Source organism: Rattus norvegicus, chromosome 9, assembly GCF_036323735.1.
Source record: "Rattus norvegicus strain BN/NHsdMcwi chromosome 9, GRCr8, whole genome shotgun sequence".
In the NCBI taxonomy this organism is placed as follows: Eukaryota; Metazoa; Chordata; class Mammalia; order Rodentia; family Muridae; genus Rattus; species Rattus norvegicus.
The window spans coordinates 81552048-81567186 of record NC_086027.1 but is presented as its reverse complement, the minus strand read 5'-3'; the positions used below and the strand labels follow the sequence as shown (position 1 = coordinate 81567186).

The window sequence follows — 15139 nt, the reverse complement described above, 5'->3', positions numbered from 1 at the left end:
AGCATTCCAGAAGTAAGAACTACAGGATTCTTTGAAACAACAACAAAAAAAAAATTGCCAAGAAAACAGCAGCCACAGAGACTTGGAGCCGCTTAGTTTGGAGCCAGCAGCCTGGAGTCTATTCACGTGCCAGAGTCATTCAAATTCGCTTAGCATGCTTTCTGCTGACAGAGAGCTGCAGCCAAGATTTCAGGAATAGCATGCTTTCCCGAGAGGCGTGAAAAGAACGGAGCTGGGTTTGCAGCAGACTCTGGCATGGGCAAGGTCCTGCAGGGAAGTGGGACCTTGTCTTGGGAGCATGGGACCTGGACAGGACTCAGAGCAGAGTCTCTTCTGTGCTATTGCAGCCTCCTAAGGGCTTTAGGTTGGTCTGTCTGAGTCTGTGGTTCGACCAGTGGGTCATGACACCCTTGAGGATCACATATCAGATTCATAAAGGTAGCCAAATTGCAGTTATGAAGTCACAACCAAATAATGTTATGGTTGAATGTCACCATAACATGAGGAACTGTATTAAAGGGCTGCAGAGCTAGTTAGGTTGACAGTCACTGCTCTAAATGAAGTATAATGATTGTGAGGCTGATTTGAGGAGGAAGTCAGATCTATAGGAAGAACTGACAAACAATATACAGGCTTATCGTAATCTCTTTAAAAAGCAGGCAAGAGATTACAAGCGAGAGTCCCTCCTTTCTGTGTCCTCCTTTGTTGCTAAACTCTTTCTTAATTATGATTACTAATGTATATTAGTTATACACACTAGTGAGTTTCACTACAATTTTCATGCACTGATATATTATGCTTTTTGATCGTGGCCACTCCCATTCTTTCTTTTCTTTTTCTTTCTTTCTTTCTTTCTTTCTTTCTTTCTTTCTTTCTTCCTTTCTTTCAGACCTTTCGGCCCCGCCCTTGCTACCTTGCTATCCTCTAGCTGATCCCATGCACACAATTGTACCCAAAACAGGAAGGAGAGGGAAAGATTGATGCCTGTGAACACCCATAACTCACACCCACCCCCACCCACGATCACAATATGTAGAATTCATGAATATGAAAAAGCAGGCTTGGGTGGGTGGGGGAGGGTAGGTCCCACCAAAGGAGAGCCCTGGAGGCAGAAGGGTAAATAAGAATTTGGGGCATTGGTTTTGTTCTTTCCTCCTCCCAAAATGCCTGGGCAGATATCAAATACCTGGAAACCTGAAGCTTCCCCACAGGGCATCACCTAATCCCATATTCCTAAGAGCATCTTCGGGCTCACAAACTTCAGGCCCATGGCTTTCAAGACAGCAAAATGCTGTACTTGGTGAGGCAACAATGGGGAGAGTGCTTTCCTTTGCAGAGCTGGTACCTACCTCCTTCTGTTGGGGTTTGAAAAGCTAAGATGAAGGTAAGTATATGTGGAAGGGCATAGCATAGTGCCACCATGGACACTCCCTATGTGTTCCATAGGGTTCTAAGCATTTCTCAACATATCCTACCCCATTTAATCCTTCTGTAACCTATGAATACAGGAAGCGTCTCTGGTCCTACTTTAACTCCTAAGAAAACTTGCATAATGGAACCCAAGGCCTCAGCAACGATGTCATACCACCTCGTGCACGTCAGGTCCTTAGGACAACGCTTGGCCCCTAGCACATATTCAAAGGCATGGACTATAGACTAGCAAGAGAGCAACAACAGGCTGGGGGTGGTACACACCTTTAATTCCAGCACTTGGGAGGCAGAGGCAGGTGGATCTTTGTGAGTTGGAGGCCAGCCTGGCCTACAGAATGAGTTCCAGGATAGCCAAGGCTACACAGAAGAAATCCTGTCTTGAAACACACACACACACACACCACACACACACACACACACACACACACACACATACACACACACCACACACACACATACACACACACCACACACACACACACATTCACACACACACACATACATACACACACACCACACACACACATACACACACACCACACACACACATACACACACATTCACACACACACACACATACACACACACCACACACACACATACACACACACCACACACACACACATACACACATATACATACACACACACCACACACACACACACACACATACCACACACACACATACACACAGCACAGAGGAGGGGGTGCAACCACAGCAGAAACACTAGTAGGACAATATGGATATAGACGATGAGGTGGGAGCTTAGAGCAACTTGCCCAGTATCTCTCACCCAGCCAAGTGGGAGAATTGGTTCTTGAACCCAGAATTCAAAGTTTGTGACAGGGATTGGCACACAATGAGTCCTCAATAAATTTTAATTCTCAGTGCTTATTTTTATCTTTGTGTACATAAAAGTCTCAAAGTAATGTAGGAGGCAGAAGGTTTGTTAATGAGTATCTGGTCCAACACGTTACAAAGTAGGTCTGAGCCAATTTTGCTTTAAGTGGGTCTTCATGGAGTTGGAGTCTTTGGGTTGCAGCCAGCACAAAGACACCAAACACGCTTCCCAAGTGATTCTGATGCAGCCTCGTCTCTCAGAAACGGTGGATTCAGGTAGCGATCACTTAAACTCATAGTCACCAGCCAGACAGTGGGCAAGCTGGGATTGCATCGGGGAAAGGTCTTGCTTCTGTGCTTTGTGCGATCCTAAAGTACCTAGTGCCCTGATCTGAAGCGTCAGAAAGCAACACATGACTCCAGTTTGTTTGCACCTGCAGCCTCCGCCGTATCCCCTAAGCCCTCTGAATGATGCATTAATCACAGTGAATGAAAATTAATTTTAGGAAAATTTCACCACAGTTTCTCCAGGGAGCACCATGAAGGGTTTGCGGGGTTGAGGCTGCACTCTCCTCTGCTGGTGTGCGAGGACCATGGAGGACTGACTCAAGGGGACAAGTCTGCACCTTTCTCTCTAACCTCTCATATAATTTGGCTTGGTTTCTGGAACAAAAAAAGAGAACATGGTGACCTGGCATCCCTGAAACTTCCTGAGAAGTGTAGTAGCCTGGAACCTTGGACATGGGCCCAGCCCACTGTATGCAAATAGCCCAATTCTAGTTCCTCAAGGCTTAGCTGAATTATGTTTTTCTCTTGAGCCAGGCAGAGGAACGAGGCCAGTTGAGCCTTTAATTTTGGCTCTTTGGTAACCATAACGATGTTAATGATGAGTTAGACAGAAAGACAAACAGACATTAGATTACACATCTGGGCCATTAGAAGTACGGATACAATCACGCACATTAAGTGTGACCTTCTTTCTTCCTGCCAGCCCTCAAACCCTGTGGTTTGTTTACTATGCAGATCATGTTCAACTTCACAGAATTGGATGTTATTTAAATTCAATTATTGTGAGGTTAAGTCCTTCTCTCTAGTAGCAGTCGAGTAAATTTAGAAGCAGTTAGAGGGAATAGGTACATTTATCTTATACCAGTTAAATTATAGGGAGAGAAGCAGGGTAGGAATAAAATAATTACCAGGATAATAAATGTCACAGTTCAGGGGGCTTGGGTTCGTCTGCCCACCTTTCTTGTCCCTTTTAATGTTCCGATTGTTTTGAGACAATGAACAGATAAACTAGGACGTTTTCCATGAAGATGCACATAGATTAGCTGTGTGAGGCTGTCTGTGACTGGGTGTTTCTGAAAGTAAGTGGGTGGTATGAGAATAGAAACAGAAATAATTTTGTAGGTTAATTGGATTTAGTGTTGATAACTACAGCTTATTAGGGCTTTAAGTCTCTTCTTGATAATAGATTTCTCTCTTCTTTAGATCAAGTCATCTCACAACAATTCATAATTTCTCTCCAATATTACTGTCATGCTGGTGTCCCTTGAAGCCAAGATTTGGCCTTAGATCAATTGACAAAAGCATGGTCCATGTGGGAAGGGGTGTGGATGGATGATAGAGCTAAAACACTCTCTTCAGAAAACAGAGCTGTTCGTACACTTTCTAATACAATATGCACAAAATTCAGGACGGCTTGTCTGTGAACAATAATGGATTTTCACATCTTGGGGCACCTTTGGGGTCACTATCCTCTCTTCCCTCATCCTCCAGTCTGCTGGCAAGAAGGCCATCATGATAAGTCAGTTTTGTCCTGATCCTGATGCCAGAATACACTGACTCCCACAGTCTGGAGAATGAGGAAATGATTGTCTACTGTCCTGATGGGAGAAGACACTGGAATTTTCCAGGTTACCCTAGCTTTTTTCTTCTATTCACTCTCCCTGTTTGGGCATCGTCTGTTCCTGCCTCAGCCTTCCTCCACAAACTCAGAATACAGCCACACAAACAACTGATTAACATCTTGGACTCATGATATTGTTTGTTGTGCCTATAGTTGTGTGTATGTGTGTGTGTGTCACACACACACACGTGCACACACAGGTATGCATGTTTGTATATAATCTCACATACATGCTACTGATAGCCCTCTCTGTTGGCTGGTCCCAGAATGTGAGGCTTTAAGAAGCGACAGAAAACAGGGCCTGACTTATCTTGTCAGCCTAGGTCAGACACTGAGAAGGAAGTCTCTACCTTCTTTGGTATCTTCATGCCCCCTACACACACACACACACACACACACACACACACCCTTCTTTGGCATCTGTCTTCATGCCTCCTACACACACACACATATACACACCCTACCTTCTTTGGTATCTTCATGCCCCCTACACACACACACACACACACACACACACACACACACACACACACACACACACACACACGCCCTATGACCTAATTCTTGCACTTAGGCCCAATCCTCCCTATCACCTATCACAAGGCAAAGCTCTAGCCTGGGAGGGAAATTCTGACTTTAAGTTTAGATCCTGCCGGTCTTTACACTACAACAGCTCCAAGGCTGGACTTTCCTTCACTAAATTTTAAGTAGTAATTTCCTTTAGTCCTAGGAGCAATCTTTAGTGGAGTAGTCTGTGTATGAAAATCTTTGTCTCTTAACTCTTTTCCAACAAATGTCTCCTTCCCACTAAGGTTGGAAGTTTGAGGCTGGAGGGAAGAGGAACTGAGAGCCTATTTTGACCTGTCCCCCTCCCCCAGCCCCCAACGCACAGACATCAGTTAGTATCCTACGAACATGACCTAGAATGTATCTCAGAGAGGGAGAGGGAGGAAAGAGCAATGGGGTGGATATGTGTCCAGGGAGGGAGATCCCAATGGGGATCCAACAAGGTCATCTGTCACATCGGGACCAAAAGGTTAATGTTTTTAAAGACAGGCTGCTGCGGGTGGAAGAAGAGACGTGGGCAACAATGCCAATGGAAAGGGGAGGTTTGGGTAACTATTGGATAAGTAGAACTGGTCTCAGAGCCCAACTCGTTCGTTTTCATTCACTTGTGAAGTGGGAGCAATAATCACTGACCTCACTGTGCTGAGGTGGCAGTCGGTGTCACATCTACAGACGTGAAGAGAGAGATGCAGGGGGAAAAAAAGAAAAGAAAAGAAGGAAGGAGATGAATAGTAGAAGGAGGTGGGAAAATGGTTGTGCTAACCCCTACGGTAGTGGTTCGTAACCTGTGGCTTGAGGCCCCTTTGGCAAACCTCTATCTCCATAAATACAGTATGATTCATAACAGTAGCAAAACTACAGTTATGAAGTAGCAACAAAATTAATTTGATGGTTGGGGTCACCACAACATGAGGAGCTGTATTAAAGGGCTGCAGCAGTAGGAAGGTTGGGAACCACTGCCCTATTGTAACCCTTACATACTGGCCTCCATTTAAGTTGAGCGAGAACTAACTTACTCCCTTGCTCCCCTGCCCCCCTGGTCTCATAGACAAGGTAATTTGCTTTAATAAAACTCTCTAAAGCCCTCCTGGTGTTTCATGCCAATCTCGGCTGGTTGGTCCTTCTTCCTCCACCTCCGTGCTCAACCCGCCTTCTTTTTTTTCATATTTCACCTAAAAATGAAAAAAATCAGAAAGTTTGTCAGATTTATGGATATTATTTGTTCTCATCTAAGTTGATCCATCAACATTGGACAAGGCCAGTGGTTTTCCTTTCTTAGCAGACTTTGTGTTCTTCCTCGGCTTTGGAATGCTGTATTCTCTTCTCAGCCTCCTCTGCTGGTTCCCAGCATTTTCTGACTTCTAAACATGGCTGCTCACCAAGATCAGACCTAGTGCCTCTCCTTCCCTGACACTCGCTAACCACTTTGGTTCTCTCATGAGTCTCATGTTCCTGTCCTGTGTCAGCCCAGATGCCAGCCTAATGCATCTGCACCATTTGTTTGGTATTCCCTCTTGATGGTTGATGGGCATCTCATGGATCTTTTAAACCTGCTTCTTTTCAGTCTTTTTTTTTTCTTTCTTTCTTTTTTTCGGAGCTGGGGACCGAACCCAGGGCCTTGCGGTTGCTAGGCAAGTGCTCTACCACTGAGCCAAATCCCCAGCCCTCTTTTCAGTCTTTCTTAACTCAACTAAAACCAACTCTCTGTTCTTCCCAATGCTCGAGCCAAAAATAGCATAATTCCCTATTTTCTTACTTTTCTCTCACACACCACATCCAATTCACCAACCAATATTAACATTTGTTTCTTCAAAAATACATCCAGAAACCAATTTCTTAGGTTTTGTGTGGACATATTCATCCTCCAGTTGGATTATTTCAATGGCCTTCCATCTCCAGATCCTGTTTTATTTCCCTCTAGTCTGTCCTTAGTAGAGAAGCCTTCGTGATCCTGTCATGCATAGTCAGATCAACACAGGTGAGTGAGTAGAAGGGCTTAGAGACTGAGAAACACTCTCTCTCTCTCTCTCTCTCTCTCTCTCTCTCTCTCTCTCTCTCTCTTTTAAAGTATTCAAGGGTACCCATCGCATCCATAAATGCCAAGCCCTTAAGATGGTCCACAAGCCTTTCCTTATCTGTTTCTTCACCTTTGATCCCAACTTTGACATCTTCTATTTCCCTTCCTCTCAGTACTCAATCTTAATATTCCAATGTCTTTGGATTTCCTGAAACATGTCAACCATTTTCTGCCTCAAAGCCTTTGTACTTAATCTTCCCGCCCAGATTTCTTGGTTCCATAAATCTGCATGGCTCACATCTTAATTGAAATACCCCTCCTCAGAGGGCCTCCATAGTCATCAGCTATGGGATATTCTTTCTTTCCAAGTTGCTATGACAAAAATATGGGAATGTTACTTGATTCTAGATCTAGTCACGTTGACAAGCAAGATAAGCCACCACAGAGTTCCAGGGAATACAGTCTGTCATGGCAGGAATGACAGGGCCGTGAAACCATGAAGCATCTGGTCCCCCTGCAGCCAATGGCAGTAAGGAGAGAGAGAAAGAGAGAGAGAGAGAGAGAGAGAGAGAGAGAGAGAGAGAGAGAGAGAGAGAGAGAGAGAGGCTTGTCCTCAGCTCCTTTCTCCATCACTCTGGGTCCTGAGCTGTGGGATGCTGCCACCTACACTCAGGATGGGTCTTCCCTCAAGTTAAGCATTTCTGGAAACAACTTCACAAACACACTGAGAGGTGTGTTCCCATGGTGATTCTAAATGTAGTCAGTATGACAATGAAAATTAACCACACAGTCCTGTTTAGGATCTCAGTCCACATGTCCTCGTCCACAGCTCCTTTCCCATTCTATGCTTATTGTCTCCACAGCACATGGCAGCTTCTCTTAGGTAGACATGATTTACTCGATTCATCTGACTTATTGTCTTTAGCTACCAAAGAACTGTGTGCCTGCATTTAGAAGAGAGAACATAGAAAGTATTGAATGGACAAAGGGGTGACTGCGCATGGCTTCCAGTGGTTAACAAGTTGATCAAGGTCACACTGACTGTCAGAGCCTGGATCGAGCCAACACTGTCTAGGATGAGAGCCAGGCTCTTGATCATCATGAGTCTCAATAAAGGAAAATAACTATAAACTGTGCCCTAAGGCTGCTGTTTGATTATATCCTTGTTTTGATCTCCCAGAACAGCTAACTCCAGCCCAGCATGGGGCTGTCTTTGCCACACGATGCTGTATGTATTTCTTCCTGCTTCGTGGCAAAGATGCTTGGTTATGAGTAAGTGGAGAAAAAAGCAGTCTTGGACTTACCTGGCATTTCCATAGCAACTGGGTAACCTAAGGACTCTTGAAGCCAGATCTTCAGACTGAAAGAGACAAAAAATGAAACAAGCTAAAAAATAAACAAGAAAAAAATTCTGTGAATGGAGAGATAACTGTAGCTACCAACGGCCTCATTGGGAGAAGACTCTTCATCCTCTTCTTGGTCCCTCCCACCAGGTTAGTCACAGCCACAGCTAGAAAATTACCTTGTGCCTATAGCATGATTTCAACCCAAGAGACCCATGTTCTTCTCTTATCTAGCATCTCTAAGGTAAAGGTTTCCCAAACACTCACAGTGTCCTGTAGTAACACAAGGACATTTCTGGACTGGGAATCTAGAATACTGTGTACTCTCCCAGAACAACAGATCCTTGTAGAATGCCCTTTAATCTTAACCTCGCTCTGTGACCCAGTTAACTATTTTTTAAGCCTCTTGCTTCTTTATTACCTTTTTGACTTATCTTAGCATGACAGTAGGAAAAGGGAATTGTAATAAGAAAAATGAAGGCTTAAAGAAATGTGAGTTAAAACTGTAATTTGGCAAGAGGGCTTACTGGTACTGGGGACTTTGTATGCTTCATCTCATTTCATCTTTCTTTTAGGGAGGTAAGAGTTTATCTGTACATGGAAGGTAAGGAAACAATATCCCAGAGGTTAGGGGCCTGCCTCCATTTGCTTAGCTAGTAATGGCTGAAGAGACATTCAAAACCAAAGTGCTTGAATTCTAAAATACGTGCTCTTAGCCACTCTCACAGACTCTCTCCCTTGAAAGTCAGAGAATTAGAGGAGATCCCTGTTTCTTCCTTGTTCCAAAGCCCTGAGGTCACCGAGGAAGTCTCTGGTCCCTTGGCATTTAGTGAGCCCCCTTGGATCTCTGGCATTTGCTGCACTCTGCAGATTAATTTATTATAATCTACACCTAAGGGGCCTCAGGAGCTGGGCTTTCCCAGCACCCTGGGCCTGGGTAGTTTAGACCACACTTTTTCCTGGGCATCACTGGTTTGCCTAGTTAATGGGGTATAGTGAGCAGCGTAAATCTCGGAGGATATGAAAATGATGTAGTACCAGACTGTGTGTAATGAAGCACGGAGAGGAGACAGGGCTGCAGCTGGCCGTCATGGGAGATTTGGCTGAGGGGCCTGAGGTGGACTGGAAATAGTCCTCCCTCCTCCAGGGAAGGAGACAGGAGGAGATGCACAGCACAGGCATCAGTGTGGTCAGGCTTAGGGACTGATACTGGTCAGAAAGCCCTGATTTCTCCTTTTTCTCACATCATTGACTGGTTCTATGACATGGACTCTACATCACATCTTCTCTTTGTATTAGGGGTCTTTATACTGGGAGCCTGGGGGAAGGATATCCCCTCAGTTTCCATATGATACCATTTAAACTTGTGCATGTATAGATATGTGCATACAAGTGTTTGATTGCATGTGCGCCTGTGTGTGTGTGTGTGTGTGTGTGTGTGTGTGTGTGTGTGTGTGTTTGCATGTAGAGGAACTGTATGTGCACATGTATACACATGTATATGGAGCCAAAGGTCAGTCTCAGTAGCCATCCACCTTACCTTTTGAGACCAAGTCTCTCAGCGAGACCAAATGGAGATTGTCATTTTTAAGTGAGGCTGGCTAACCAGTGAACCTTGAGAATCCTCCTGTCCCTGCCTCCCTAGCTCTGATATTTCAGCACCACTATGCCCAAGCTTTTTTGTGTGAATGTTGAGGACTAAGCTTCAACTCCTCACACTTATGCACCAAGCACTTTAACAGCTAAACTGAGAAGTATCTTCAGCCCTGCCCGCCCTGCAAACCTCCTTATTTTAGCTTTAAGGAGTTTACTGTGAAGAACATCTTCATTAAATTTAACATGATCCATTTTTTTGCTACTAGTTATTTCTATTCTATTGTTCTTGAAGACACATTGGTATAATGAGAAGATGGTGAAGGATCCAGGATAAGCTAGCATTTTACCTTAACCAGTAAAAGGACTGAGGTATATAGAGACTGAGGAATATCCTAGGCAATCGGTATAGCACTTGTACTAATGCTAAGTTTAAAAGTGCTTCTTTATGGATTTTTTAAAAATCTAGTATTTTTCACTAGATATACATTTTTAAAGGAGTTTTAATACCTTGTCTACTAATATTTGTAATGCTAATAGTGAGTTCCCAGGCTGCCTTTTTGGTTGTCCAGTGTGGGTGTTAGGGAATTAACAAATGGCTTCAGAAGCACCACAGCTCTGGCCTGTTGGTACTTGGATCAGGCATGGCCAAGCATACTCCCTCTGTAGGTAGGTATGTGACTCTCAAAGGGCTTTAGTGAGAGCTAATAGTTCCCATCCAGAGCCAAGAAGGAGAGCCCACATCCTGTTAAGGGCTGTTTTCAGCCAGTAGCTCTTTCATGCCTTTTCTCCTTGCTGCTGTTTGAGAAACAAGGATGCAGACTGCTGTCACTTGGTTTCATTGCCAGCGACCGGAAGTGATGTCTTTTACCTGATCAGCGACTTGACATGGCTGTTTAACAACCCGATTAATCAAGCCTAGCTCATCCTGTTAGAATTAATGAGCCTAGGAAATGCTGCCATGAATAATGAGGGCTTTACCCCTCCCCCAGCACCTCTCGACACTCACCCCCTCCCATTTCTGACTCAGAGCCACAGCCATGAGGAGTTAGAATTTGCTGCACTGAGTGGCCAGCAACATGTACAACTCCTGTCTGCTCTTCCCTGCTAGGCATCATAGAACCCAAGACAGTCTATGTTCTAGAGAGATAAAACCTCTTGTTCATCAAACAGAGAAGTCTATGATTAGCTGTTAAAGTGATTATTGACTAACTGTACTAGGCACTGCATTGGGCGCTAGGGATGCAAAGGTGTATAAAATCCTTCCCTGTGAGGGAAGTCATAGTGTAATGACCTGCAGACAGATGGAAAAGTGCCATAAAATAAGTCTGGAATGGGCCACAGTTCTAGGTACTGCAAACATACCGAATTAATAAGATAAATATTGTTTTTCTTCTCACAAGGTGGGCAATGCTGGAATCTAGGAGGACATCTGGCTTTGTTTTTTCATTTTATTATTGAAACACAAAAGGTTGCCTTCCACTGTAGAGCTTGGCAATGGTGAAAAGGCATATAAAGATGTGAACTTCACCCCTGCCTTCCAGGGGTCCTTTGGAGGGCAGATAGGTACATGAATATATCCTCTTGGTTACGTGTTAAGTTCTCGAAGAGTGAGATGCTGCATTCATCCAGCATAAAGTCCTTTTGAGTTGATGCACTGATCTCCACCTGGAGAAGCCATGGGTGACTCTCTGCAGGATGTGACATTAGATCCATCTGAAGAACAGAATTAAGCATTTGGGTAGACTGGGAACCAAAGAACTTCATATAAGCCAAGATTACAACTTTGCATATAGGAGTTAAAATGAAAGGGACTGATGTTTTCAGAAATCATAGAAGGAGAAGGCTGGTTCTATAGTCCACAATGAAGAGCAAGACTAAATATGCAAATGGATACACTTAGTGACCAGAAGATCCTGGACTTGTTTATTCATGGTTGAGAACAAGGTTTAGTTTCCTAAGTAATGAAACATTCAAACAAGCAGGGAAATGCCTCAAGTGGCATAATTCCAAACATAGCATCACAGGGCTCAGAAATTGGGCTGTGCATGGATCCTTTGAGTAAGATAGGAACTGAATCCAAAATAAGTGATCTGGGGTGGAAGCATAGAAAGCAAAGGACGAAGCCATGAGTAAGACCAGAGGGGATGCAGAGTCCAACTGTTAAGGTCTCTAGGAAGGTTAGTTAAAGAGCTGAGCCAATGGGGATTTAGTGAGCCAAGAGGGTGGACAGTGAACTAGGAAGGAGAGAGTGACGAAAGAGAGAGAAAAGAGAGGGAGATAGAAGCTGGATAGTGATGGTACATGTTCTTTCATCCCAGCACTCTGGGGGCAGAGTGGATCCCTCTGAGTTTAAGGCCAGCTTGGTCTACAGAGTAAGTTCAAGGATGGCCAGAACTACACAGAGAAACCTTGTCTCAAAACAAAATAAAAATGGGAGATAGCAGGGAGACTAAGTGGTGAGGTTCACAGAGGCACTTTGGGGTCACGATATCAGATGACATGAGACAAAGTTTTCAATCATGGCTCTCTGCTGTTCATGGAGAGCTCTAGAGAATGAGCCACACTCTGCCATCCAGTTACAAAGGGCTTCAGAGCCTTACCATCTAGCTTGGTCTGATGGTTTGTTTTCCTGCTTCCAATGTTCATAAGCTGGTCTTTTGTCCTTTGCCCCAAAATTGGCTGGGGTAACCCAGGCCTTTGGCAAGGGCAATGGCCAGACTCCAAGATCCCATAGGATTCAGGTCTGACCTACATTTTTTTTCTGCTCAAGAACCCAGCATGGAAAGAACCACTGAGAAGACCAGTATCTTCATGGTCTGGCCTGCAGAAGGATAAAAAAGTTCAGAGTAGGCCTATGGCTTCTAGGCATCACTAGTCTCAAAGTGAGCCACGTGACAATTTACATGCCACATTTAAAACTGCTACAATCAGATTACTCAGAAGTTTAGAGGAAAGAATCCCAGTAGGACTGGGGATAGTATGTGTGGAACCCTGCGTTTGGTACTGTGTCACCAGCAGTACCAAAACTACAAATCATGTTGTATTGCCTCACCTGTGGTTAGCTGGAGATGGTAGTGGACGTCCTGCATTTGGTCTGAGTTCTTCAAGTCACTCCTGTCTCCACCAGCAGATTTCTATCACTTCTGTGACCTCTCTAGCCCTGTGGGTATTTAAATTTGGTTGCATTTCTAAAGAGAATCTCATGGAGCCTACCACCCACCGTTGGACTACAGAAAGCTTCCATGGACATCCTAGGTCTTAGGCAGTTCAAGACTTATAGTTTCGTGTCTTACCAGGTAGGAGGAAGGCCTCAGAACTGGTAATTTAGCTACCTAAATTTGCTTGGATTCTATGGTAGGAGTGCTGGAGTCATTCAGACAAAGCCCCCAGACAAAGCTTGTGGCTTGGATGGAGTGGCCTTATCTGGGCTATCAGAGTGGCTCAGACCAGGGTCCCAGTATCCATCTACCTATCTATCACCTGCTGGACTGAGGCTCCAGTCTTACCACAGTGTCTCTTTTTCTTCTCCACAGGGAGAGCTGCTAAGCCCATGCCGCTGTGATGGTTCAGTCAAATGCACACACCAGCCATGTCTCATCAAATGGATCAGTGAGAGGGGCTGCTGGAGTTGTGAGCTGTGCTACTATAAGTACCATGTCATCGCCATAAGCACAAAGAATCCTCTACAGGTAAATCCAGGGCTTCCTAGCTTGGGCTTCCCTCATTACCTACTTTATGGTAGGGGAATTACCAACCTCAGACTCAGGGCAGCTTGGTGACTAGGTGCCACACTGTCGGAAGGTAGTGAAATATATTTTTTTCTCTTAAGTCTAGTCAAGAAGGGGAAGGGTTGTGCAAAGAGAGAAATACACGACATATGAGAGGAAAGGTCATGGGAGATAGATGGAAGAGACAGAATAAGAAAACATATGGGGTTAATGAAAAGAGGGAAGGAAGAAAGAAGGAATAGGAGATGGGGAAAAAGGACGGACAGAAAGACAAGAAGGGAGAGGGGAAGGAGAGAAGAAAAGAGAAAAGCAAAGAGAAAGAGAACAGGCAATTGGGAAGAGATGGTGGAAAAGTGAAGCTTGAGTTTAAACCAAGAGCTTGAAAAGCAACTGGGTAGACCAGATGGCTCAGTGGTGTTTTCAGACTTTAATATGATATGGTTTACCCAGGGAGTCCTAATAAGTAGAATGCAATTCACTGATCTAGAGCAGGGTCCTAGAGCTTGCATTGCTAACAAGCAGGATACTCCTGCTGGCCCACTGACAACACTTCCTGTGACAAGGGACAGAGTGGGAAGGAATGGAGAAGAAACAACAAAGAGGCAAAGAAAATGAAGGAGGGGGTGTACAACAATGAAGAAGTCATGATGACAGAGCAACAGAGGTACTATGGGAGGTAAGGGACTACAGGGCCAGAATTAGAGATCTGTCAGTCAGATTGACAGAACTCAGGGCTCTTTCTCCTCTCCTCCTCTGTTGACATAGCTATCTTCCCCTCAATTGCTGGCAAGTCCTATGTCAATCAGCCAAATCAAGCAGTTTACTAGTAAGAGTGGCGTGTACGTATACACACATACACAAGCACACACTCACAGAGAGAGAGAGAGAAAGGTGGGGGGAGGAGAGAGAGAGAGAGAGAAAGAGAGAGAGAGAGAGAGAAAGAAAGAGAGGGAGAGAGAGACAGACAGAGAGAGAGACACTCTGTTTCTGAAAATACCTTCACATACACATCCTCAATCAAGTAAGCAGTCATGTAATCAATTAGCCAGCAAGACAGTGTGAGGATGGAGACAACAAATGCCTGACAGTTTCCCTCTTCCATGAGTGTGGCAAAGAATCAACTTTGAACATCTGAAAACATGTAGAATTGTCCTGTAGCATTCTCCATGGGGTAGCCTCAGGAATTGGGGGTGGGAGGGAGGCATCAGATTCCCAGGCATCTCAGCCTATTGATGGAAAGCCTCTCCCGACTGCTGTCTCCATCTTCAGCCTTTCGCCTCAGATCCGGAGATGTCTTAAAATAGCAGCGCTGAGCAACAGCTGATTCCAAGTCCTCAGGGTGCAGCGGAGGTCTGAGCGCATTGACCCACCCCTTTCTTTACAGCTGACTCAGGCCCCAGGAAAGGTCAGATCCACAATCTATGAACTCACTCTAAGACACCCCCATCTTGGTTCCACCTTTGACTCATATAATGAAAAAATCATTCAAGTAAAGCTTTTTTCCTTGGCGTAAAGAAAAGGTTATTTTAAGTCTACGTCAGGTAAGCAAATGGCAGTGCCAGCACCATGAGTCTGTTAATCTATTTCCAAGTTACTACCCTGACTTCAATTATGAGTTTCTAGGCACTGGGGACCTCTCTGATTCTGTTGGTCCTGGAAACTCAATGGTGTGTGCTGAGTAAATGCCAATTCATTTTTCTATATAGA

At 44.5% G+C, this 15139-nt stretch overlaps 1 protein-coding gene and 1 long non-coding RNA gene across 2 annotated transcripts in view; one reads left to right on the top strand and one right to left on the bottom strand.

The window, feature by feature from the left end:
- The window catches only part of Marchf4 (membrane associated ring-CH-type finger 4), a 119746-nt gene that overhangs the window by 80262 nt on the left and 24345 nt on the right, over window positions 1–15139 (top strand). The window contains 1 exon segment of the mRNA NM_001427784.1: window positions 13238–13393. Within this exon segment, the coding sequence (NP_001414713.1) occupies window positions 13238–13393 (156 nt within the window).
- The window catches only part of LOC102555358 (uncharacterized), a 30164-nt gene continuing 17321 nt past the window's right edge, over window positions 2297–15139 (bottom strand). Inside the window, exons 3-6 of the long non-coding RNA XR_594441.4 lie at window positions 12757–12864; window positions 11067–11417; window positions 8070–8125; window positions 2297–5920 (exon numbers count right to left, since the gene is read on the bottom strand). This is a non-coding gene — a long non-coding RNA (uncharacterized LOC102555358). The remainder of the gene's footprint in view (window positions 5921–8069; window positions 8126–11066; window positions 11418–12756; window positions 12865–15139) is intronic.